The following is a 24,097-nucleotide window of genomic DNA, read 5'->3' as shown; positions in this document are numbered from 1 at the left end:
TCCAGAGATGGTCTATGCAAAGATCTACATAAACAAGTGCATTTTTGTGCTTTTTGCTTTTAGATGATCAGCAGCATACCACAGATACTCGTCACCATGTTTTTCACCAAACACATGTATCTTGGAGATTGCACCAGACTAGTCCAGATGGAGCTGCCACATACTTTTAAATGGAAGTGTAGTGTTCCATAGTTGCTATAACTGGCCCCCTGTTGGTGGGCATTTATGTTGTTTCCAAGTTTCTGCTGTTACTGACAATGGTGCAACAAAAATCCTTGTAACATGTCATTTTCCACTTGGGCAAATATATCTGTAGCATAAACTCCCACAAGTAGGATTGCTTCACTCAAAGGATATCTGTGAGCGTTACATCTTTATAAATATCACTGAATCACTTCAATACTCCTGAAAAGAACAAACCACCTAAAATATTGCCTCTGTTGGAAGGCCTCTGTGGAGTCTATGACAGAAACAATTGCTTTGCTTTCAAGTACTCATCCTATCTTTTCTTTTTTTAAAAAAAGATTTATTTTATTTATACAAGGGTACAGGCTAGATGCATGGGAAGGTGAGAGGATTCACCAGAGACAGAGCGGGGAACAGAACAGACAGACGGACAAAATACACTGTTGAGAGGAGCAGCAGGTGCTACAGGAGAGGTCTGGCGCGCCATGTGGGTTGCTCTGAGGCTGGCGGGGATCGAACCGGCGCTGCAGAGGCTGTGGACAGCGCTGCGCTCAACCGCCTGCACCACCAAGGAAGCCGCTCATCCTACCTTTTCATCTATTGCAGGTGTATTCCTTCTTTCCTTCAATACGAATTAAGTACCTGCTGTCTGCCAGGCATGTTAATAGGCTTTGGGGACAAATCTATGATCAAGACTGACATGGTCACTGCCCTCTTGGTATTTACAATTCCATGAAGTCAGGCAGCAGCAGGGTGTACACATGAAAGAAAGAATTATACACTAAATCATTCCAACCTGTCACGTGCCAGGAAGGACAAGTACAGAGTGTTTACTAGGCGTGTTTACTAGGCTCCTGACTTTGGCTGGGAATCTCAGAGAACTTCCCTGAAGAAGTGGTATTTGTGCTGAGCAAGATGAGAGACTTAGCTAGCAGAGGAGATGGCAGGTAGGTTGAAAGTCCTAGAGCAGAAGGAGCATGGAGCCAGCAGCATGGATTACAGGAGTGAGAGAGGGCATTGAAAGTCATTTAGTTCCTCTCTCCTCACTTGACATGTGCAGGAATGAAAAAGGTTCAGAGAACTAAAGGACATAGCCAAGGTTATACAGATAGTGGCAGAGCCAGGACTAGGGCCAGCTCCTCTGATCATTCCCAGCAAAGTGCAGCAAGCTCCTCCTAGGAGCTATGGGCATGAACTAGACAACTTAGGGTTTATGTGGAGGAAGGATTTAAGTTAGGTCCTTGTGACTAGCAGTTTGACATACGTTGTGTCTCTACTAAAGATATAGTTTGGGCAAATGGTGGTCTCGCATTCCAGTCTAGTGATTGGTTTAGATAATACTAAGAATGATATTAATAATGGTTATTTATATAGCCCTTGCTCTGTGTCAAATGCTACATGTATTTCATTTAATCTTTACCACAGTCCTCTAAGGTAGATAATATCATCCCCATTTGTTAGATGAGGAAATTGAGACTAAGGAAAGTCCAGGCATTTGCTCAAGGTCACAGGGCTGGAGTGGCAAAGTCAGTCCATGCAGCCAGGCTTCAGACCCCATGCTCTTTCCCCGGGCAGTACCAGCACCAGCAGCAGGCTGGTGGACCCAGGTCTGAACCCTGAGCTTCGTGGGGCTGTGTTGGGCCCTCACCAGTGATCTTCAACCCTGAATGCACATCAGAATCACCTGGGGTTTTTGCCAAACGTGCCAACATCCAGGCCTCCCCCTTGGTCAGTTAAATCTCGAACTCCAGGGTAGATGCCAGTCATTGATGGTTTTGTAAAGCATCCTGGTTGGTCTACTACACAGCTGAGGGTTGAGAAGCTCTGGTGTATGCCTCACCATTCCTTCTCGCTTTGGAGGTGTCTCAGTTTGAGTTACTGTAACAGAATATCACATTCTGAGTGGCTTAACAGCAAACACTCATTTCTCACAATTCTGAAGAACAGAAAGTTCAGGGTTAAGGTACTGGTAGATTCCATATCTGGTAAAAACCTGTCTGCGTGTTTGTAGGCAGCCACCATCTTGCTGTGCCCTCACATGGTGGAGTAAGACAGACTCTCTCTCTTCTTTCTTTATAAGGGCACTCATCTCGCTCATAAAGGCTCCACCCTCATGGCCTAATCCCCTCCCAGAGGCCCCACTTCCAGACAAACATTCACTCTACAACCAGGATCGACCAGCACCACGGGTTTGCCTTTGTGTCCTACGTATTTGTTTAGTATGACTCTCGCAGAGGCACTCATTCATATCATACCATGAGCTCCGGTTTAGCAGAAAGGCTTAATTCCGTGTATGTGCTGTGGCAGCCACCCTTGACCAAGATGGTTAGTAACAAATTTGTGGGGGGGCTAAGATAGCATTCTCAGTCCTGGGCATCAGAACACAGTGTAGCTTAGTAAGGTAGAGCTTGATTCCAAGTCCATCAGGCCCAGATTCAAGTTGATGTATCTCTTGTGTTCTATGAATTAGAAGATTTATCCTTTTGCAGATCTCATTTTGTCATCTATAAAATAGGGCTAATAAGATAATACTGCCTATTTCATGAGGCTTTTATGAAGATTAAAGGACATAGTACATGTAAAGTACTTAGTGTAATGCCTAACACCAAGGACTCAGCAAATACTGGCCTTTTTATCCCTGCATGACCGTCCATCTGGCTTATTTGAACCTGCTCACAGGTAAATGGTTGTATTTGGGAAAAGCTACTAGTGACCCTGAGATTGAGGGGAATTTGGCTTCTGTGTCTGAAAATGTTCAAATGAAGGATGTTAGCTCCTAAAGCGCGACAGTGAGGAAGACCTAGAACTTGCTCTGGTAAGCGTGCTGGCTGCCAGTGCAGGATTGTACCCAGACAGCTCAGACCAGATGGACCCGACAGCAGAGGCCTAAGCAAATAGCTTTGGGAGCACAGATTACAGAAAGAACCTTGATTCAAACAAAGAAGTCCTTAAATAATTGATGAGACAATCAAGAAAATGGGAACACTGACTGGATACATGATGGTCTTAAAGAATTGTAATATTTTAGGTGGTGTAATGGCATCGTGTATTTTGTACATGTATTTTATATTTTAGAGAAGCCATTATATTTTAAGAAACATAATTAAATATCCACATATGAATTACAATGACATCTTATGAAGGTAAAGATAAAAAAAAGGGTTGGTTGTGTTTTGCTAACTGGTAAAGCTGGGTAATAGAACTTTGCACTCATTTTATTATCCTCTCTACTTTTGTATATGCCTGAAATTTTCCACAATAAAAAGGGTTTTTAAAGTGGGGGTGATAAATTTTAAGAAAAGAAGGGAGAGAGTTAGGAAGGAAGAGGAGAGAAGAAAGAAACAAGCAGTTTCAATTAGGGAATCAAGAAAAGTTCCAAGATGAGGTGGCTTCTGACTCAGTCCTGGGTGACTAGGATTTTGCCCATTAGAAAAAAGTATAAATAGTGTTCCAGGGATAGCATATGTGACTGAATGTGGGATCCCAGGGGGAGGGGTAGATATTATCACATTTGGTATTCCCTATTCATGGGTTCCACATCTGTAGATTATACAAACCTCCCCTGAAAACTTCATGTTATGACGTAAGACCTATGATGGCTCTGTCTATACTATTCTTGTCATTATTCCCTAAACAACACAGTCTCACAACTATTTACGTATTATTGACATTGGCTTAAGTATTGTAAGTAATCTAGGGATGATTGGAAGTGTCCAGGAGGATGTGTGTAGATTATATGGTGTAATATGTACATTATTTTATATAGGGGACTTGAGCATCTTCATATTTTGGTGTCCCTGGGGGTCCTGGAACTAATCCAAACACATGCTGCGGGGGATGACAGTAGTCTAGGTTCTTCGAAGAAACAGTCCATGGATAAAAAATTATATATTGCAATATATTCATATATATGAATATCCATCTATATGAATGTGAATGTCCAAATATCCAGATTTTTAAATTACAAATATATATACATGTATATACACACATATACATGGAGAGAAAGATTTAGGGTACTGGTTCTCAATGACTGAGGGCTAGCATATCTGAAATCTGAGAGTAGGCTGGCAGGCTAGAAATGTTATGGTTCAAGTTGATGTTCCAGTTCAAGTCCAAAGGCAAACTGCTGGCAGAACTCCCTCTGTCTCAAGGGACCTTGGTCTTTTTTTCTCATAACATCTTCAACTAATCGGATGAGACCCACCCACGTGATGAATTGTAATTTGCTTTACTCAGAGTCTGGTGATGTAAATGTCAATCTCATCTAAAAAAATTATGTTTCCAGTAACATCTACACTGGTGTTTGACCAACTCTCTGGGTACTGCAGACTAGCCAAGTTGACACATGAACTTAACCTCACAAATTAGTAGCAGGAAATGATACTGGGAAGATAGGTAGGGACCAGATTGTAAAGGTGTTTGAATTCTGTTAAGATTTCCTTTGGAAAATTTTTCTCCTGAGTGTTTTTCTTTGGAAAATTGGGAATTGATAAAGCTCTCTGGGCAAAGCTGACAGCATTCAGTGTATCTGGAATGGTACCATGCTACAGTGTGGAGGATTGGGTGGAAAGTGTAGACTGGAGGTTGGGTGGGGGGTAAGGAAATGGTGCCCCTTGAAAGAGATGATGTGAGGTCCTGGCAGTGGAACTGAAAAGTATTTGAAGCATACAACATAGTCCTGGACACAGGCAGAGAGCCAGGTGATGGAGGGCCTGGTAAGCCGGATTAAAGAGTCTGGGCCTTATCTTGAGGTCAGTGGGGACCCCCTGAAGAGTTGACATCAGGGGAGTTACCTAGGGAGGTTATTGCAGCTGTTATTGTAGGAGCTAGTTGACCTCCCAGTTGGTAGCTTGAAATCAACCTTGACAGAAGTATTTACACCATTGAAATCGGTAAATGCTACCGCTCAGCTTGTTCTCCCCCACAGAACCAGTTGTTAGATACTCAGCGCTCACTGCATTAGTGCTATACCCTATAGGGAGCAGATTTTATTCTCTTAAATAAATCCATTAAAATATTTTAAGAAGGTAAGTTATAAGATCTTTTTAAAAATCATTGTGGCCACTGTGTCAAGAATGGACAGTAGGAAGGGGAAGGCAAGGAGCCTCAAGCTTCTGTGTCCCAAGGAGATTACTCAGGAAACTGCTGCGGTGGTCCATGAGAGTGACGGTGGCTTGGCAGCAAAGGTGAAAATTTGGAAGTTTGTTAAGGCTCTAAGATTGAATGTAGATGGTCCTTAACACACAAGTTGATTATAAGTGACCTGTTACGCAAATAACTTTTGTAACTTGGTTAGGTGCCTTTTTGTTTTTGATCTGGCGGGGGGCACCTGATTGCAAAATGATTACCTTCATGCATGATTCGGGGCTTTTTGCAGTTTTCCCAGAAACTAGCAGAAGAAAAACCAATAACAATACTGCATAGCAGAATAAGAAGCTTCATTTCCTCTTTTCAGCATGCCCTGTTAACAGCAGCAGGAGGAACTTCAAGCAGGTGCTTTCTAAGGGCAAAAGAAGCTTACTGTCTGCTTGACAAGTTATCTGTCAATGGGAAAAGAAGGAAAGCAGGGGCCTCCCCAGTGGCTCAATGGGTTGAGCGCAGCGCTGTGGAGCTATCCGCAGCCTCTGCAGTGCTGGTTCAATTCCTGGCCAGCCAGGTAGATGCCCATATGGTGGGGCAGACCTCTCCTGTCTCGCCCGCTGCTCCCCTCAGCAGTGTTTTCGGTCTGTCTGCCTGTTCTGCTCCCACTCTGTCTCTGGTGAATCCTCTCACCCTCCCCGCACCTCTGGCCTGTGCTCCAGCTCTTGTATAAATAAAAAAAAAAAAGGAGGAAAGCAGGCCAGGTTGGGACAAGGCTGAGTGAATTCTTGAAAGTAAGACATTCACCAAACACCCCTGGCTGTTTCGGCTCCTGTCACTCCAGACTGAAAGATTCCGCTCATCCATTCCAGTTCTGTTTCTCATACGCTGACCTGTCCGTGGTTGTTACTGTACCTCAAAGAGGAGGCCTAACCCCAGAGTTCACCATTCACCTTGATGCTTAGCAGTGGGTTGTGTATTTTGAAACATGGAACATTGCTAGGTGGATTCAATCCAGCTTCAAGCTGGAGTAATGAGGAAAGATGCAACACTTGTTCATATGAAATAAACTCATTAATCTGCATGCCTCTCAGCTAACATTTTAGTAGTCTAGGGAATAGTGAAGTTATTAATATAGACAATATGATTTTACCAAAAGAAGCTGCTTTTAAGGCCTGCTGGACTATATAATATGGGCTGACATTATTGAGCACTTACTGTGCTGCTGGGATGCTTCCTTTTCCCCTTTCATTTTCTCAGCAACCCTAAGAGATAAGTATTACCCCTTTTTAGAAATGAAGAAACTGAAACTCAGAGAAGTTAAGGAACTTGCTTAAGATCACACAGCAATGAGTGGAAGACACTGCACTTCCACTTTTGAAGGGTTCAAATCCAGGGCTTTGTGATGGTAAAACTCATGCATATGACCTTGTGTAGTGCTACCAAGGCTTTCACAAACCACTCAGCTATGCAGACAAGTCAGGCCCGCGAAGTGTCTCTACTAAGTTGTCCTTCATTAGTCTAGTTTTAGTCATACCCAATAAAATGGACTTTCCTTCCAATAGTTCACAATTCAAGCTTCACAAGTTTTACTAACTACCCCACAGACACACACACACACACACACACACACACTCTCACACACTAGTTGGAATCCCTGACATTGAGTGTCCTCCTAGTGTGGGATCACAAGAAAAGCTAAAGTCTCACCTCAGCAGGATGACCTGCTGTCATTGCCGCCACCGCCACCGTGCAGCCACTGGTTGCAGGGTGGAGTGTCCTGCAAGGACGGTGAGGTGGGTGGCACACATGGAACAAGTTACCCTTTTAAGTCTTGGGATCTAGAGACCAAGGTCAGGGAGTGAGTGGGAGGCAGGATTCCAGAGTACAGATTGCAGCAGCTTGGGGGAGAAGCAGGGTCCACCCAGCTCCTAGTCCTATGGCTCTAGTCCTGCCTCAGCTTTTGTCACTCTCAGGGTCTTGGGCTTTAGCTGTAAAAGGAGGTAATTGCACTGGTCTGTCTTAAAGTCCCTTTCATATTTGAGCCTGTGATTTGAAGAGTCTGAGTTATCAGGACTTGGAATGGTGAAGATACAGGGATCAGAAAGAAAGCAAGAAAGAGCCAGGCATCCTGGTCAGAGACAGCAAAACTCAAGAGTCCGAAAGGCCTGGGCTTCTGAACAGTTTGAACCATGACAGTGGGGTTGTAGCACCACTTCCCTATCATTTGTTCATGTATCCCCACGCTTTCATGGGGGGTGATGGTGAGAAGAGCTGAGCAAAGCAAGGTCCCAACCATCAGGGATCTCAGTCCCCTGGGGGAAAGGGACATGAAACAACTAATTTGAGACAGAATGAAATGTGTTATTTACTAGCTGACAAGGTTTTGGTCAAATCACTTCACCTGTCCCTGAACCTCAGTTTCCTCAAAGGTGCATAAGCAGTCAATAAATAGCAGTTATTGATTAATTATAGCAGTAATAACATTGCGGACTACATGTGTGATATTCTCTACCACGCCATCTCTTCTTAGTAAAGTAGAACTATGTACACAGTGCCATGCTGAGTGAAAGAAGCCAGTGTAAAAAGAGAAAGACCTGGAAAGAACTGTCTGCGCTCACTGTCTCCAGTCTTTCTCTTCTGTTTCATTTACGTGACATTCTAGAAAGGCAAAACTATAGCCACAAAGAACATACTAGTGATGGCCTGGAGTGGGGGAGGCCTTGCTTGGAATGGGGGGCATCTGAGAATTCATAGGACTGATGTCTCAGTTCCGTATCCTGATCGTGGCAGTGGTCACACACATCTATACCAGTCTTTAAACACCTAGAACTCTGAAACCAAAATAAGGTCATTTGATTATGTTCGTTTGGAAATGAGAGCTTGGGTTGTGTCTTCAGGGCAAAGTTAAGATCAATGGAAGCAGTTGCTTTTAAGGTGGGAGGGATTTGAGTTTATTTATTTGCTAAGGGGAAAAGTCAGGTCTCTTGGGAAAGGTGCCCAAGAGAGAAGTTCAAAGGTATGTCACCCCGGGCACCGGTAGGAAGAAAGATATTTATACACAGAAGCAAGAAGCCCTGTCTAATCTATTTTCCCTGTGAACTAGAAAGTGGGGGCACCTGCCTAGATGGAGGAAATGCTGTGGGGTGCAGGCGCTGAGTGTGTGGTAAGGTTTGGAAGAGCCATTGTAGGAAATGGCAAAATGGGTGCTTTGAAGACTTGCTTCATAGTACGAGGATCCAAAGTTACAGCCAGCGCAGCTTCAGTTCCGCCGATCCGGCCCATCTGGATTCTTTTTCAGAGACTTAGAGCAGAGACGGGTTTGGGGGAGGGTGGAGATCTACTGAAGGACAGGTGGCAACGATTTTGAGAATAGATGCAGAAAAAAGCGGCCAGGACAGAAAGGAGGACAGTGAGGCAGGCAGGGAATTGGTGGCCTGGCGGGTGAAGGAGCGCGCGGGACTAGAGGGATGAACCATCCACACGGTCGTGAATAATCTGAATAAGTGAGACAGGGATCTGGATGGATGAGAACACTGTGCTCCGAGCACTTCTGAAGTGGAAGATTTCGCAAGTGGACATCTTCTAATAAGGTCTAATAAGCTAGGTAGGGGATTTTGTTGCTGTCTAGAATACTTTCAACATAATAATGATGGCAACGCTGGCTCGTGTCCGTTGGTCCTTACTACATGCCTGACACCATGAAGTGCTTTACCCGCCCACCTCATCTAATTCCCTGCCGCCCCATACAGCAGGTGCTCTTCCCATTCTCTAAAGAGGGAAACTGAGGCTTGAGCAGCGTTGGTAAGTTGCCAGGGGTCACCTGGCCAGTAAGTGGAGCAGCCAGGCCTGGAACCCCACCTGTATGACTCCAGAGTATGTGTTCTTCTTCCTGCCCCACTGTACAGCCTCTCCCCTGTGGAAAATCTTGGTTCCATTGCGACAGAATGCGATGCTCGCCCCCACTAGACGTGGTAGAAACAAACGGAATTGTGTGCATAGCTAAAGGTAAATTTGACACTGTGTCTGATGACTAGATGTGAGGGACTGGTGCCCCAGCGTTGGGGAATAGTGTTGATTTTGTATGTAGACAGGATATTGAAAACCCATTTCATCGGATCACAAGATTGTTTTGCTAAAGGACAAAATTGTTACTTTCCGAGGTGGAGCATTTGGGTGACCCGGATAGTTCTGGGAATGGTAATGAAGTCCACGTGTGGGGGATGCAAAGGAGTGGGTGGCCAACTAAAGACGAGGTGCAGAAAGCCAGGGGTGGTTTGTCTCTGTCGATGCTGAAGTTACCTAAGATGGTAGTAAGTTTGGGTGGAGGGCCCCCCCCCCCGTGTCAATCTTCAGTGAATGTGGAAGTGTGGCCAGCATGTCAATAACGAGGGCAGCAATGAGCAGTGGGCCAGCGACCTGAGCTTCTGGCTTGAAAGGGAAGGAATTGGGGTGTGTGAACAGCAAGAAGTGCTAGAACAAGGTGCCATGGCTCTGCTCCCCACCCTGGGACATCTGTGAGGCGGGAAATGAGCAGCCCCACTGAGAGTGTTCACAGGGGAAGACCAGTTAAGGCAAGGAACAGGAGGGCACTTTGCAAATGTTCAGGGTATGTGAGTACTTCTCGTGGCCAGAGGGCCTAGGTTGGGAAGCAGTGGTGTGAAGTTGTCTGTCCCAAATGGCTGCTTCCTTCCAAGCCAAATAAACCACCGATACATGAATGAGGCATCATAACTTCACTGTGTGTGAAGCTCGTGGAACACAATGAGCCCTGCAGTGGCCATTTTTGCCATTGTCTTGGCCTGGAGCATTGCATCCAAGTCTATAGACTTGAGCCCTTAGCTGTGCTGACTAGGATATTTATTTCCTGATGACTAAATCACCTCATGCCGTCTTCTGTTCCCTGCCAGGCCCAGAGCCCCTGTCTTCCGCACTGTGGAGGAGTAGATGTCCACTTCTCAGGGGTAGTAGACTGCTTCCGGCAGGTAGTGAAGACGCAAGGGGTGCTGGGGCTGTGGAACGGATTGGCAGCCAACTTGCTGAAGGTGAGAGGAGAGGTCAGCCTCTACTGCTTTACTGCCTCTTCCAGTTCTACCCTGTTGCTTTGCCTCTCCTACACAGTTCGCATGGAAGCAACCCCTAGCACTGGTGGGAGCCCAAGGCCCACGAATATAGACTGGCTGGCAGCCCTGGGAGAGGAGGCCCTGTACACTGTTGAGGCTTCTGATACCCCATCCCAGAGGAGCTGAGCATGTAGTATAGACCTTCAAAACACAGGGATTCATGGACTCTTAAGGGGAACCCAGTCCCCCATCCTAAGAGTGTATGCAATTGTATGTGAGGGCACGCACATCTCTCTGGGGAGAGGGTGCATAGCTTACATCATATTCCCAAGGAACTCCATGACAAAAAAAAAAAGTTACAAACTCTGGACCAACCTTCCACTAGTTGATACCCTGATTCCAACCAAGGCCAGCAAGTGTGGCAGAAAATGTCGGGTGTCTGTATGCAGATGAATCCAGACCCAGGCTTCCCCGGGGCATACCCTTCAGTCACTTGGCCCTCTTCCGTTCTTCTCCCACACCCTTTGTGCCAACCTTCATTTTGCCATCTTCCCCATCCCAAAAAGAGTTATTACCATGTCCACCTTCTTCATCTCAGTTCACCCTGATGCAAGTTGATAGTGGATGCGTTGACATTTTCTTTTGAAGATTTTAATGTGATTTTCACGTTTTTTTTAAACAGATAGTTCCATACTTTGGAGTTATGTTTGGCACCTTTGAGTTCTGCAAGAGGATCTGTCTCTACAGAAATGGTTACATTGTGTCTCCTCTGAGCTATAAATTGACCCCTGGAGTGGATCAGAGCTTGAAGCCCCAGGAATTGCGAGAATTAAAGAAGTTCTTAAAATCCGAAACACTGAACTCTAAAAAACCAACTCTTTAGAGTGGGATGGAACTAGAAGTGCGCTGACTGCCGGGATGTTGCAATCCCAGAACCCTGGAGTCTCATTGTGCCCACGTGGAGTGTCAGTGTCGAGAGGGCACTTCCTGTCTGCTGCGCTTGGAACTGAGAAGATTCAGCCATTTAACCACTGAGCTCCCAGCTGATGTCCCTGTGAGCACCTGTGCCACAGGAAGGCTTCCCCACAGGACAGTGTCATGAGGGCATTCCACCAGGCTTGATAACAAAACCTAGTGGTAATGAAATGTGCCACTCATGTAACATCAAAGAAAGGGCACTGCCTGTAGTTGAGCAGATACCATGTCATGAGCTCAGCCACAGGGTCACAACTTGCCCAAGCCCATGTTGGCCTAGTTTCACTCCATGTATCCTGAGTTCCAGTACATTCGTTTTGGAACTCGTTTTCTTTGCTGACCTCTGAGTGCACACACCACAGTGTAGAACATGCCTTATCAGAAACTGGGAATGTTTACCATTGAAAAGCCGTCCCTGTTGAAGTGAAACTATCCTTTATTTAAATTGGAAGCATCCCAGGCTTAGAATCTTGTGTTTCAGGAAGACAGATTTCACCACGACTGCTTCATTATGCCCCCCAAAAAACCTTCCACTTGAAGTCACGTATAGATCACGTGGCCCAAATTCTGTTTCTTATAACTTGCTTTGCGAGCCTACCCTGAAAATAAATTATTTAATCAACTTATACAAGATGTCCCAGTTGCCTGGAAAGGATCAAACAGAACATTTAACACACATACCAAAAAAATGTAACTGTACAAAACACTTTGGGTAATCATCTCCACTCAATTTTCTTTTTATAATTTGGGATTGCTCCACCTTGGGGGTTCCAGCTCAAGTTTATTGAGTGTGCCTTTCACATAGTGCCTACCTATGCGTTAGAAAAAAAGATGTCTAATGTTAAGTTGTTAATTTATTCATGCACACCACAGAGGCTTTCAGATGGTGAAAGTATTTTTCCTTATTAAATATATTTTCCAAAAACAGGATGGATTGGTCATTTATTACTAACCTTAACTTATAAAATTGTGGTTAAATGCTGAGACTTTAACCCCTACACCACCAAGGAGGCCCTGATTTTCATTTTTTAAATATTCTGACCAAAGTCCTTAAACCCTCAGAAACTTGTCTTACCGAAATCTGCGGTAATAACTTGTTTTACCAACTGCTGTGGCAGACTGTGTTTTGTGGGGAATAGCAGTTAACACAAACACACAGGAAAATCTCATCTGTGGCCCAGTCTGCTGGGGTTTGGAGGGTGGCAACTTCTTTTCCTAGAGTAAATAGTTCATGTTTCTTACTCTTTTTTTTTTTCCCTTGACTTGAACAACTTTTTGAAAAGTTCTGAAAGCTGCAAAAAAAATTTTTTTTAACTAAATTCAAAATCCTAACCTCAGGTCACTTACATCACTGTGTATCTTTTGTGCTCTTCTGCAAGTGTTGTGAGAGCTTAGCTCAGCTCCTGCTATGGCCACACAGGAATGTCTTCTGAGCTGCAGTATTGATTTTCTTTTTCGATTAAGTAGAAGGATATACCTCATTTTTCTAATGGCAGAACAACTCTTAAAATCTCTGTTCCTTTCAGCTATTTTCATTTTCTCAGTGGTACGAAAGGACTGTGCTTTCTAGCTGCCATTATGCACCAAACTAAGTAGGAGGAGGACGAAGCGTAATGCAGTATTGGCCTGAGAGTAATTTATGAGCAAATTAATCTGATATGCTAGTTAATTACAGATTGTAGCATTAGAAGGGGAATAAGCAGGGCCCTTTATTAGACCCTGGGGTGAGGGAAGTACTTCTTTTTTTTTGTATGTTTTTCTGTTTTATTTTTATTTTTTTATTTTATATATTTTTTACATTGTTCTTCATTTTTTACAATGTATGATTTGTCATCTCGGTCATAGTCCCCGTGAAATTCCCACCACCAATTTACCCATGCGCCATCACCATAGTCCCTTGTGCTCTTCCCACCTGTTTTTTTTTTAAATTTTATGTTTATATTCCCCATATAATTGCAACCCCCTTATTTTGACCCCAATCCCTCCTTTCCCCATCCTCCACCCCCATAGTGTGTCTCTGGTTGTGAGGGAAGTACTTGAAATCAGGGGACCGGAGAAGACCACTTTGAAGTGACACTGGAGATGAATCCTCAAGGCTGAAAATGAGCCAACCATACAAAGAACTATGGAGAAAAGCACTCCCAACAGAGGGAACAGAAATATAAAAGTGGTACCGATAGTGGGGAAAGCCCTGGCTAGCAGCTAAGGGGGGAGTACACGATGAGGCCGAACGGAGGCCAGCCCATGTTGGCCACGTGGGCTGTAATAAGAAGTTAGATTTTATTCTAAAGGCCGTTGGAAGTCATCCAAAGGTTTTATGCGGATAACTTAGAGAATCTGATCTTCATTTTCTTTAAAGATTTGGTTTTTGTGAAATACACTGCTGAGGGGAGCAGGGGGAAAGATAGAAGAGGTCTGCTGTGCCATGAGGGTTAGCTCCCTGGCCGGGGTTCGAATTCATGCAGCAATGGCTGGCTATGGCTTGATAGCGCTGAGACTTTAACCCCTGCACCACCAGGGAGGCCCTGATTTTCATTTTTTAAATATTCTGGTTGCTGTGGGGGTAATGAATCGGAGGGAAGCAATCCAGAGACTTACTGAAATCTAAGTCTTGATGACATATGATGGCTTGGACTAGAATGGTGGTAAAGATGGAGAGGAGTGAATGGCTTTAAGATGTATTTTGGAGCTGAGATGTAGGATATCAAAGGAAGAAATCAAAGGTCCTATGTAGGGTTTGGGTTTTTGACTTGATTAACAAAATAGATACCACTTGCTGATGTGGGGAAGACTGGTGTAAGCCAGACTTCTGGTAGGGAAGGAATTAAAAGTTCTCTTGATAATATTCAGACAGAAAAATGAGGAAATCCTGCCATTTGTGACAACATGGATGGACCTTGAAGACTTTATGCTACTTGAAATAAGTCAGGCAGAGTCAGTATGATTTTACTTATATGTGGAATCTGAGGTCTCTCATAGAAGGAGAGACCAGATGTGGCTGCCAGAGTTGGAGGGTGGGGGGAGGGGGAATTGGTGGAAGGTGATCAAAAGACACAAACTTCCAGTTGCAAGGCCTAGGGATGCCACATAGCATGGCCACTGGAGCTGACGTTGCTGCATGATGTAGAGGAAAGCTGTGAAGAGAGCAAAACCCCAGAGTTCTCATCACAAGGAGAATTTTTTTCTTCTTTTTTATTGCATCATGAGAAGATGAATGTCAGCTGAACTTGCTGTGGTCATCATTTCACAATCTATGGAAATCAAGCCATCATGCTGTATGCCTTAAACTTATATAGAAGGATGGATGTCACTTGTTTCTCAAAACCGGGTATGGGTCGTTCTCTTTTGGACATGTTAAATTTGAAATGCCTGAGACAGGAAGGTTGGCTGCCAAGCATGAGCGTTTTCTCCTTCGCAATTATACTGCAAATACAAGTGTGGTGTTACAGTCCTCTGTATTGCAAATGCAAGCCAGGTCTGAAAACTGAAGAGGGCTTTTTTGGGGTACCGCCTAGACACTCAAATCCTGCTTCTATGCTCTGTGGTCTCTGATATGGTTGCCAAATTAAACGTAGCATCCTTATTTGGACGGGGGACTGGTTTGCCACCGTACATAATTTGGGCTGGAGGAAGCTATTTAAAACTCAGAAATGGGGCCTCCCTGGTGGCGCAGGGGGTTAAGCATCAGCACTGTAAAGCAGTCCGCAGCAGCTATTGCAGCACAAGTTCGATTTCCAGCCAGGATGATGACCCACATGACACAGCAGACCTCTCCTGACTTACCCGCTGCTCCCCTCAGCAGTGTATTTCAGTCAGTCTGCCTGTTCTGCTCCCCACTCTGTCTCTGGTGAATCCTCTCACCCCCTGTACCTCTGGCCTGTACCCCAGCTCTTGTATGCATAAATAAATATTTTTTAAAAATTAAAACAACTCATAAATGACCAACAAAAATTAGTATTTTTCTTAATATTAATAAAATCTCACATGCATGAAATGCTTACTCCCTACAGTTCTTCAAGGGGTAAGGCTTTTATCCTTCTCATTTTACACCTGAAGACACTGAAGTGTGGAGAACTAAAGCGACTCACTCAAGGCCTGACAGCAAGTGCAGAGCCAGAGAGACACCTGAACTCTAGGAATTTGGCTCCAGATGCCAACCACCCTCCTGCCCACGGGGCTGCACTACTGCTCTTTCTCTCTTGCCCTGGATTCCCCAACTCAGATGCTCAAACCCCAACTTACAGATACAAACATAGAGAGCCACAGACCCTTAGAACTGGAAGAGTGTAAAACTCTTCCCAGCCAACACTCTACCGTATCCCTACAATTGTTACTCAGCTTCCATTCAACGTTTCCAGAGACAAGAAGTTTCCCACGTCACAAAGCAACCAATTCCATCTGAAGTGACTCATACTTCAGAACGTTGTTTCTTGCCCAGCTGGAGTCTGCCTTCCTGACACTTCTACCTACCCATTGGTACTGATTCCATAGAGAATGTCTCATTCTCTTCTACAGAACCACAGTCCTTCAATTATGAAGACAGTTTTTCTCAGTTAAATATCTCATTCATTCAGCCATTTCTCATATGACAAGATTTACAGACTCTTCACTTTTCTGACTGCCTTTGAATATGTTCCAGTTTGTGCATCTCCTCTTACACACAGCAGCCAGAAGTGAGCACAAAGCTCTGTGGACCAGCCAACAAAGGCCTAAGTAGAACTGAGAGTTCCTCTGATCTGTTCACCACCATCCTCCTTAGTCCAACTGAAGAATCAGAATTGTTGGCATTGCCAGCTCACAGCCCACTACGGTCCTGAGACCCTGGGATCACGCATGCTACCAGTAAGCTCAGTTCCTTGTGCTCAAACGTCTTGCACTACTACACAGAGCATTGGAACACTTTATTGTGGTCCTTCCCATTTTATGTGTCCAGAATTTATTATGGACTTCAGCCCTTTGACTCAGTTCCTAGAGATGGTGATACTCTTTGGTCTTTGTCCTTGGAAGCTTAGCCCTCCTTCTGTCATCTATATGTGTACTTTAAAAATCCAAGTGGTACAGGTCTGAATTTTATCTCTGGAACCCCTGACGCTCTTGAGCTACCTCACTCTTTGGTGTTTGGCCAAGGATCATACTTGTCTTTTTTCTCTGATCCCTTTAAAGCCTAACACACACACACTCACACACATGTTAGTTAACCTATCTGACCAGGCTCAGCATTGTTTTGCTTAACAGATCCAGACGGTATGACTACTTTCCCCAAGATTCTTGTCACTTTCACTGTGCTAACCAAAAAGGAATTTTTTTTTGTCATTAGGATTAAGCCCAGTTTAGCAATTTACCTCACTGCTTCTTTAATTCATGAGGACCGTAATTAATCAGCAAGTTAAGAATTTATCTAAATTGTTGCTATAATAGGAAAACTTCCAACAGGTATTCAGAAGGTTTGTCTCTGATTACCATTTCTTGCCTCTATGAGGTTTTGTGAAGTACTGTTCTGAGCTTCTCTCTACTTAGGCAATCTCTTTTATCCGTGCACAATCACAATCACTTTCATTTTCACTCTCCAGCCAATCAATTACTAGTTATACCTTCGCGACATATGACACTCTGCTTTCCTTCTCTATGGTATCTCTCTGAACCAGGTTTACCCTTGCATTTCCAGATGCCAGCCAGTAGTCCTGTTCAACCAAATTTGAATGACATAAAATTGCTTGTATTAACATTTTACATTCCTTTCATTACCCATATTCTGGGTGTCAATATATAGATAACTGAGGCTTTAAGTATAATTTTTTATCCTCTTCCTTGTTTTTTTTTTTCTTGAGAATTACTAGGCACTGCTTTAGTTTTAGTTCCTTTTTCTTAATTATGTTTGTATTTTACATAACTTCCAGAAACACAGTAGTTACTAACACACAGTCCCTGCTGTGCCTCACTGGAGGAATTCATTTTTTTTTTTAAATAATAAATTTTATTTTTATATTCCCCCACACAACTGCACATGCCCCATTGGAGGAATTCATTTTTGATGAATTGATCAACCATATATCATTATCAACATTGTCATCATTATCACTAATATTATTCCCTATTTTTGTGGGATCTTGCTCCTGGGGTTTTTGTGAAATTAATTTTTTTTTACTTTTTCTCACTTTCAGACATAAAAATGTTGCCAAAAATTATTTTAAAATGTCCATAGCTCCTTCACTCAGCTTCTCCAAATGTTAACATGTTACATAACTACTGTAATTAAGAATAGTACTGGTCAAATACTACTAATCTATAGATATTCAAATTTCACCAGTAGTACCACCAATGTTTTTCCTGGTGAAGGACCCAAAACAGGATCACACATTGCTTTAAGCTGTGGTGCTCCTTAGTCTCCTTTAATCAGTGACATTTCTTTTTCTTTCATGACCTTGACACTTTCTAGAACATCTGACTCCCTGAAGTATATACATGATCACAAGCACCTAGAGAGCCCTAGTTCACAGCGGACTTAGCAAAATACCAAGTCATGGCAGGAAGTTGCTTTTCAGTGACCAGTCTTATATTTCATCCTCAATAAAACTTACTTAGGCCCCCAGAGGGCAGACAGATTCTATGCAATTCTTTGATCATTCTTTTTACAGAGAAATGAAATCCGATTGAATGGTGAATATGAAAATGCTTGAACACAGTAAAAGAACTTTGGAAGAGGATTATGCTCTGAAGGAGCAGCAGATGTGACCAGGGAAGGGTAGGACAAGAGTAGGATGTAAAGATGAGGTATCAAAGAGCAATAGACACTTGAATAAATGTCAAGAATTCAAACTAGAGAGTTTTAAACTCTTATTTTAAAAAGGCTTTATAAACCGGGCCTCCCCTGGTGGCGCAGCGGTTGAGTGCTGGGCTGAAAAGCTGCCCCCAGCCTCTGCAGCACCGGTTCAATCCACGGCCACCGGAGGAGGGTCCCACATGGCGCGCAGACCTCTCCTGCCGCCTGCTGCTCCCCTCAGCAGTGTACTTCGGTCCTTCTGCCTGCTCTGCTCCCCGCTCTGGCTCTGGTGAATCCTCTCACCCTCCCGCGCTTCTGACTGTACCCAGTGCTTGTATAAAATAAATAAAGAAATCTTTAAAAAAAAAAAAAAGGCTTTATAAACCACCTCCCTCTAAATAAACTGTACCTTTTTGCTTAAGATGTTACTTCTCTGGCCAGCAGGGGCAGAAGGGTAACGATCACTTTCAGAGAATATACTTTATCATTCTCCGAGACTGTAGCAAGATTGTCTCTGTATCGGCCTGCCTCGCTGTTACATTCTTTTGCTAAGCAGGTCAAAGATTTCCCTAAGATCAACAAAGCTGGTTTCAAATCCTAGTGTGTGCTCAGCAGTTCCTATTGCCTGGGTTTTCCGGGGGTTCTTGGACGAACAAATTGCAAAGTATCTGTACAGAAGAAGGACCTGACAATCTTGGAGGAATCCTAAGGCTGAGTCCTGTAACAGGCACCTCTTTCTGAAGAAGGTGGAAGAAGGCAGGAAAGGAAAGGGAGGGAGATGCCTTCATCATTGCTGGGCACATGGGGTTCAGCAATAGCTGCAATTTTCAACTCTTATCTTTATTTTTATAAACATTGTTGGGATTACTTAGACAGGATTCGCGATTACACTATCACTTCCTGTTCTGAACAGGAGGGAGTGAACTCAAGCTAACATGTAGGTTGTGAAGGACATTCATGTTAAATACTTACCCAATGCAGCAATTAAGGGACTCAGTAAGTACTTATCCACTGACACAATGGCTGTCAATCTAATTCTACTGACTCCTCTAAACATTTCCGGAGCTCAGGAAATCTACTCAATCCAAGAGTACTTTACCTAGGGTCCAGAGAGTGAAAGGCCAACTTAGCCTGCCCAGCCTCTGAACCTTCCCTGGACAACCTCTATATTTGGTTTCTGGCTAAAATAACTCTCCCACTTCCAGCCCAGTCCTCTGGACTCTCCTCCACCCAATCCTGGCACGATCTTTGTTAAACCGTGTTGCAAACCGAGGTCCAGAGCACGCTGACAGTGCCCCAGCTCTGCTGTCACCCCAATTTCCTCTGGCTTCATTTGTGAAGCTCCAGGGCAGAACTAGGGTGAGGAAAGCGAGGCACTTGCCTTAAGGGGTGCCAAATTTAAGGGGGCGTCAGACAACTCAGTAATGAAGATAAATGATTTTGAATGCACTGTTTTAAAAGAAAAGTCATGCAAAAGTCCATGTTGAGCAAATGATCAAAACTTTAAAAGGGATCCCATCCTGTACTTGCACGACCCAGCCTCACCCTAATTCCAGTCCTGGGCTCCAATTACACTTTATTTACAAAAATAGGCAGGCGGTCAGCGGGTGGAAGTTTGTCTATACGATTTTTTAAACATCTGTATTAAATACTATTTATGTTGACCACCGAGGAGGGGGGGCGGGGGACACATCCCCTTAAGTCCTGCGCCTCACCCTTCTCCCGGCCCTGCCCCAGAGGTTTTGGTGACCTCGTTCCCCTTCCCACTCCCAGGGCCCAGTGTCCCAGCCCCGAGTATTCCCCGGGGCCGCCTCTTGCTCTGACCAGGTCAAGCGCTGCAGCCCAGCCGGGCGGCGCGGAGGGCGGCCCGTGGCCCGACTCCGCGGCTCCTCCCTCCGTGTGCCCAGCCACTCAGCGGCCCTGCCGCCCCGCGCTCGGCGCCCGCCCCGGCCCGCCTCCGACGCCGGCCGCCCGGGCGCCCGCTCCCCCTATATAAATCGGCCATTTGCTTCGCTCCGCCCCAAAGCCCCGGAGTGCAGGCCGCTTCCTCGTCCAGTCCCGCCATCACCCGCTTCCTCTTTCTTTTCAACATGACAGATGCCGCTGTGTCCTTCGCCAAGGACTTCCTGGCAGGTGGGGTGGCCGCGGCCATCTCCAAGACCGCGGTAGCGCCCATCGAGCGGGTCAAGCTGCTGCTGCAGGTGCGTCCTGGGACCGGGGAGCCCGACCGGGAAGTGGCCAGGCGGCGGGGATCCTGCGGGAGGGGCGCCCCCGAGGTGGCCGGGAGCGAACTCTCAGACCGGTCCTGGGAAGTGGCCGCGCGAGGGCCGCGGAATCGGATCCCACGGGCGATCAACTTGGGAGAGATGCTTTAGGGATTCGAGTTCTGGATCTAGAAGGGGTCGGGGGCCGAGGGAGGTGCGGAAGGCCAAAGCTGGGGCGTCCCGGAGGCTGCGGACTCGGAGGGGGGCCATCCGGGAGTGGCTGCCCCCGGGGTCAAGGGCGAAGCCAGAAAACCGGCGCTGGAGGGCGGAACACCTGCCCTCACCGAAGACCTCAAGGTCGCGGCAAGGAGATAAAAGCCTAGCGCAGGCCACGCGGGCCGGTGGCGCGGCCGGGCGGACGAGCTCAGCCTGGCGGGGCCGGAAGCGGGCGCCGGGAAACGCGTGTGCCTCCTGCGTCCGCCCCCGCGCCGCCGCCGGCGCGTCCCGCGGCCTGCCTTCCTGCGCGGCGCGCTCTCCCGCTCCGGCTCTAGAGGGCGCGCCCGGGCGGGTGTCGCGGGGTGGCCGCGGGTCACCTCTAGGAGAGTGGAGGCGGAGCGGGAGGGAAGCAGCCCCGGAGACCTGAGGCGTAGGCCACGGTCACCCAGGGGACCGCGCCCTAAGTGGGACTCGCCCTAATGCCTCTGAACCTGGTCTGAGGTAATGACCTTTCCCCCAGGTCTAAAGGTCATGGGTACGCTTGAGGGTGCCCCCTTCCCACCCAAAGGGGTGGAGACCTAGTGCTTCTTAGACCTGTGTCAGCATCAGAGACTTAGGAGGGTCCAGCCTGAGTGGTATAGACGACTAGATTTGGGGAGAAGGGAGAAATAACCTTAAAAAGCGTTGAGATGATTGTCTCCCCTTGGCATTTCCCCCGTGGTTCTGACTCTTCCTCTTGGCCTCCTTTGTCTTTCAGGTGCAGCATGCCAGCAAGCAAATCACCGCTGATAAGCAATACAAGGGCATCATAGACTGTGTGGTTCGTATCCCTAAGGAGCAGGGAGTCCTGTCCTTCTGGCGTGGTAACCTGGCCAATGTCATCAGATACTTTCCCACCCAGGCTCTCAACTTTGCCTTCAAAGATAAATACAAGCAGATCTTCCTGGGTGGTGTGGACAAGAGGACCCAGTTTTGGCGCTACTTTGCAGGGAATCTGGCATCAGGCGGTGCCGCTGGGGCCACATCCTTGTGCTTTGTGTACCCTCTTGATTTTGCCCGTACCCGTCTAGCCGCTGATGTGGGCAAAGCTGGAGCTGAAAGGGAATTCAAAGGCCTCGGTGACTGCCTGGTTAAGATCTCCAAATCTGATGGAATTAAAGGCCTGTACCAAGGCTTTAACGTGTCTGTGCAGGGTATTATCATCTACCGAGCTGCCTACTTCGGTATCTATGACACTGCAAAGGGTAAGTTTGCCACATGCTTTGACACTGTTCTTAATGAGACCATTTGAAAGATGATGGTGCCATCCTAATTTTCCTGGAGCCAGAGATATTTTGTAATGGCTGAAGAAAGCCAAATTCACGCAGGATAGCCCTTTGTGCACAGATGAGATGTTGGGGGACATGAAATCCAACAAGTCCATACCACTCTGCTTTTCGGTAAAAGTGTCTTTTCTATTCTCAGGAATGCTTCCAGATCCCAAGAACACGCACATCTTCATCAGCTGGATGATTGCACAGTCGGTCACGGCCGTGGCTGGGTTGACTTCCTATCCATTTGACACTGTGCGTCGCCGCATGATGATGCAGTCAGGACGCAAAGGAAGTAAGTTCCTAAGTTCCCCCCTTGAGCAGAAGATGGTGTGGGACAAGCTATGGCCACAAAATGTCAATGCCTGACTTCAAAAATGGCAGTCTATTCAGGTCTTGGGATGGAGTTTGGTGGGTCTGTGTCCACTGCAGGCCCTTTGGATGCCTGCTTACATGGTGTTAGAGACCTTCTTGTTACTGGAGATGGTATTAAGGCTCTCAGGTAGCCTCACATCCCTTTTCTGCTCCTCACATTGATCTTTCAGGATTGCCAGCACCAAGGTGCAAGTATTGGGTTTTTCCAAGGTGACACTAGCTCTTAAATGAGGGGCTCTGGCTTATCTAGTAACTCTTGGGGACTTTTTATCAGCTTTCATTCACCAACTCTGTGTCTTTTGTTTCTTTGCAGCTGACATCATGTACACGGGCACGATTGACTGCTGGAGGAAGATCGCTCGCGATGAAGGAGGCAAAGCTTTCTTCAAGGGTGCATGGTCCAATGTTCTCAGAGGCATGGGTGGTGCTTTTGTGCTTGTCTTGTATGATGAAATCAAGAAGTACACATAAGTTATTTCCTAGTTCTCCCCCCCCCCCACGAGCAGGCATGTTGTATTATGTAACATATCTTGACAGACTATTGGCTGTCTATTTATCAGCGGCAACTATTTACTGGTTGAAAATGGGAAGCAATAATATTCATCTGACCAGTTTTCTCTTAAAGCCATTTCCATGATGATGATGTTGATGATCATAATAATACTGGGACTCAATTATATTTTTTATTTCAGTCACTCCTGATAAATGACAAATTTGAAGAAATAAAAAATATCTGAAATATAATTTTGTTTGTGGCTTATTTTCATTTAAAAACATTTTGTGATTAAGTGTTACATTTGAGTTAAATACTCAAGTACATTCCTAGTAAATACTGCATGTTTAATAAAAGCTACAGTCTCCAGAGTTAAAGAGCTTTCTTTTACACTTGATCTTAGCTAAAAGGCCGAGAAGCGATAAAGAGCTTGCTTTTAAAACCAACCTTCAGCCTTATTATCAAAGAGTAACTTGGTGATGGCATCCATCAATAATCCCACCACGTTAGGAAAATGAAATTCAGACCATTGCTCTACTGCCTGTGGATGGTCAGAGCTGAGCGAGTTTTCACCAAAAAGTATCAGTCCTGTGGATTATTAATCAATAGATAGAAGCCAAGTTGTTCATGCTTAAATGGCTGGTTGTCATGTGAGTTTCATCTCATCTGAATGAAAAAAAAATTTAGGTAATAATAATTAACTAATTTCTGCCCAGTTGCCTTCCATCTTCACCTGGCTCAAACACTTGTGTCTAATCCCATTCAAAGCAGAGGATTAGGGCTGGCACAGTGAAGCAGTGCTGAGATTGCAGGGCTGGTAAAGATTGCAGAGAGCCAGACAACGACCACCACCTTAAAACACACTAAAGAGGAGCTAACTAACTTCTTAGCCAAACGTCCTAATAATAAACCCAGTGAGTGGAGGGCATTTTTGTTTCTTTTGGATAAACTCTCAACTTGGGATCCCTGTGAGAATGTGCAATTGCTGTAGCTTTTGATTACAGCTCAGAAATCAGGTGGATTTTACCTGTAATGTGAGATTTGAATGGGAATAAAGCACCATGGCTGTCAAGCCACAACACTGAAAGTAGGAAATGATAGGCTGGGTGACCCATGTGCACAGGTAAAACTGGTTCCTGCAGAAGAGCGCACACACCGGCGTGTAAGGGCTTCATGTAGACTGGGCCTGCATGGCATGTGTTAATGCTCTAGGGATGCTAGAGGTTTCGTTGCTCATCCCTTGGCCAAGCTCCTGAATCTGACTATGGCTTAGTCATTAGGAGCTCTTTTCACATTGTATGCATATATCAAGACATCAAGCTGTATACCTTAAAGACATATAATTTTTATATGTTAAAAATATCAAAGTAAAAAATAACAACTTCTGGTCTCAGAAAAGCCTGCGTTCTGCCACTTCCTTGTGCTATTGGGCA

General features: G+C 45.4%; 2 protein-coding genes across 2 annotated transcripts in view; both read left to right on the top strand.

Moving 5' to 3' along the window:
* Nucleotides 1–12,226, top strand: part of SLC25A43 (solute carrier family 25 member 43) — a 35,814-nt gene extending 23,588 nt beyond the window's left edge. Inside the window, exons 4-5 of the mRNA XM_037512025.2 lie at nt 10,179–10,313; nt 11,014–12,226. Coding sequence (XP_037367922.1) covers nt 10,179–10,313; nt 11,014–11,214 — 336 coding nt within the window. The 3' untranslated portion in view covers nt 11,215–12,226. The remainder of the gene's footprint in view (nt 1–10,178; nt 10,314–11,013) is intronic.
* Nucleotides 12,227–20,070: 7,844 nt separating this feature from the next.
* On the top strand, nt 20,071–22,912 carry SLC25A5 (solute carrier family 25 member 5). The gene is made up of 4 exons (XM_037512915.1): nt 20,071–20,267; nt 21,244–21,730; nt 21,951–22,091; nt 22,485–22,912. The coding sequence occupies exons 1-4, from the start codon at nt 20,157–20,159 to the stop codon at nt 22,640–22,642; spliced, it is 897 nt and encodes a 298-aa protein (XP_037368812.1). The 5' UTR covers nt 20,071–20,156; the 3' UTR covers nt 22,643–22,912.
* The last annotated feature ends 1,185 nt before the right edge of the window (nt 22,913–24,097 follow it).

Source organism: Talpa occidentalis, unplaced genomic scaffold (assembly GCF_014898055.3).
Source record: "Talpa occidentalis isolate TD23 unplaced genomic scaffold, MPIMG_talOcc4v2.1 talOcc4.15, whole genome shotgun sequence".
NCBI classification, from domain to species: domain Eukaryota; kingdom Metazoa; phylum Chordata; class Mammalia; order Eulipotyphla; family Talpidae; genus Talpa; species Talpa occidentalis.
Note: the sequence above shows the minus strand (reverse complement) of the source record. Positions and strands in the feature narration are given on the sequence as shown.

Coding starts and splice junctions, on each gene's coding strand:
- SLC25A5 (XM_037512915.1), top strand. CDS start 20,157: ATGACAGATGCCGCTGTGTCCTTCGCCAAGGACTTCCTGGCAGGTGGG. Junction 21,731..21,950: donor TATCTATGACACTGCAAAGG/GTAAGTTTGCCA, acceptor TTCTATTCTCAG/GAATGCTTCCAGATCCCAAG. Junction 22,092..22,484: donor GCAGTCAGGACGCAAAGGAA/GTAAGTTCCTAA, acceptor GTTTCTTTGCAG/CTGACATCATGTACACGGGC.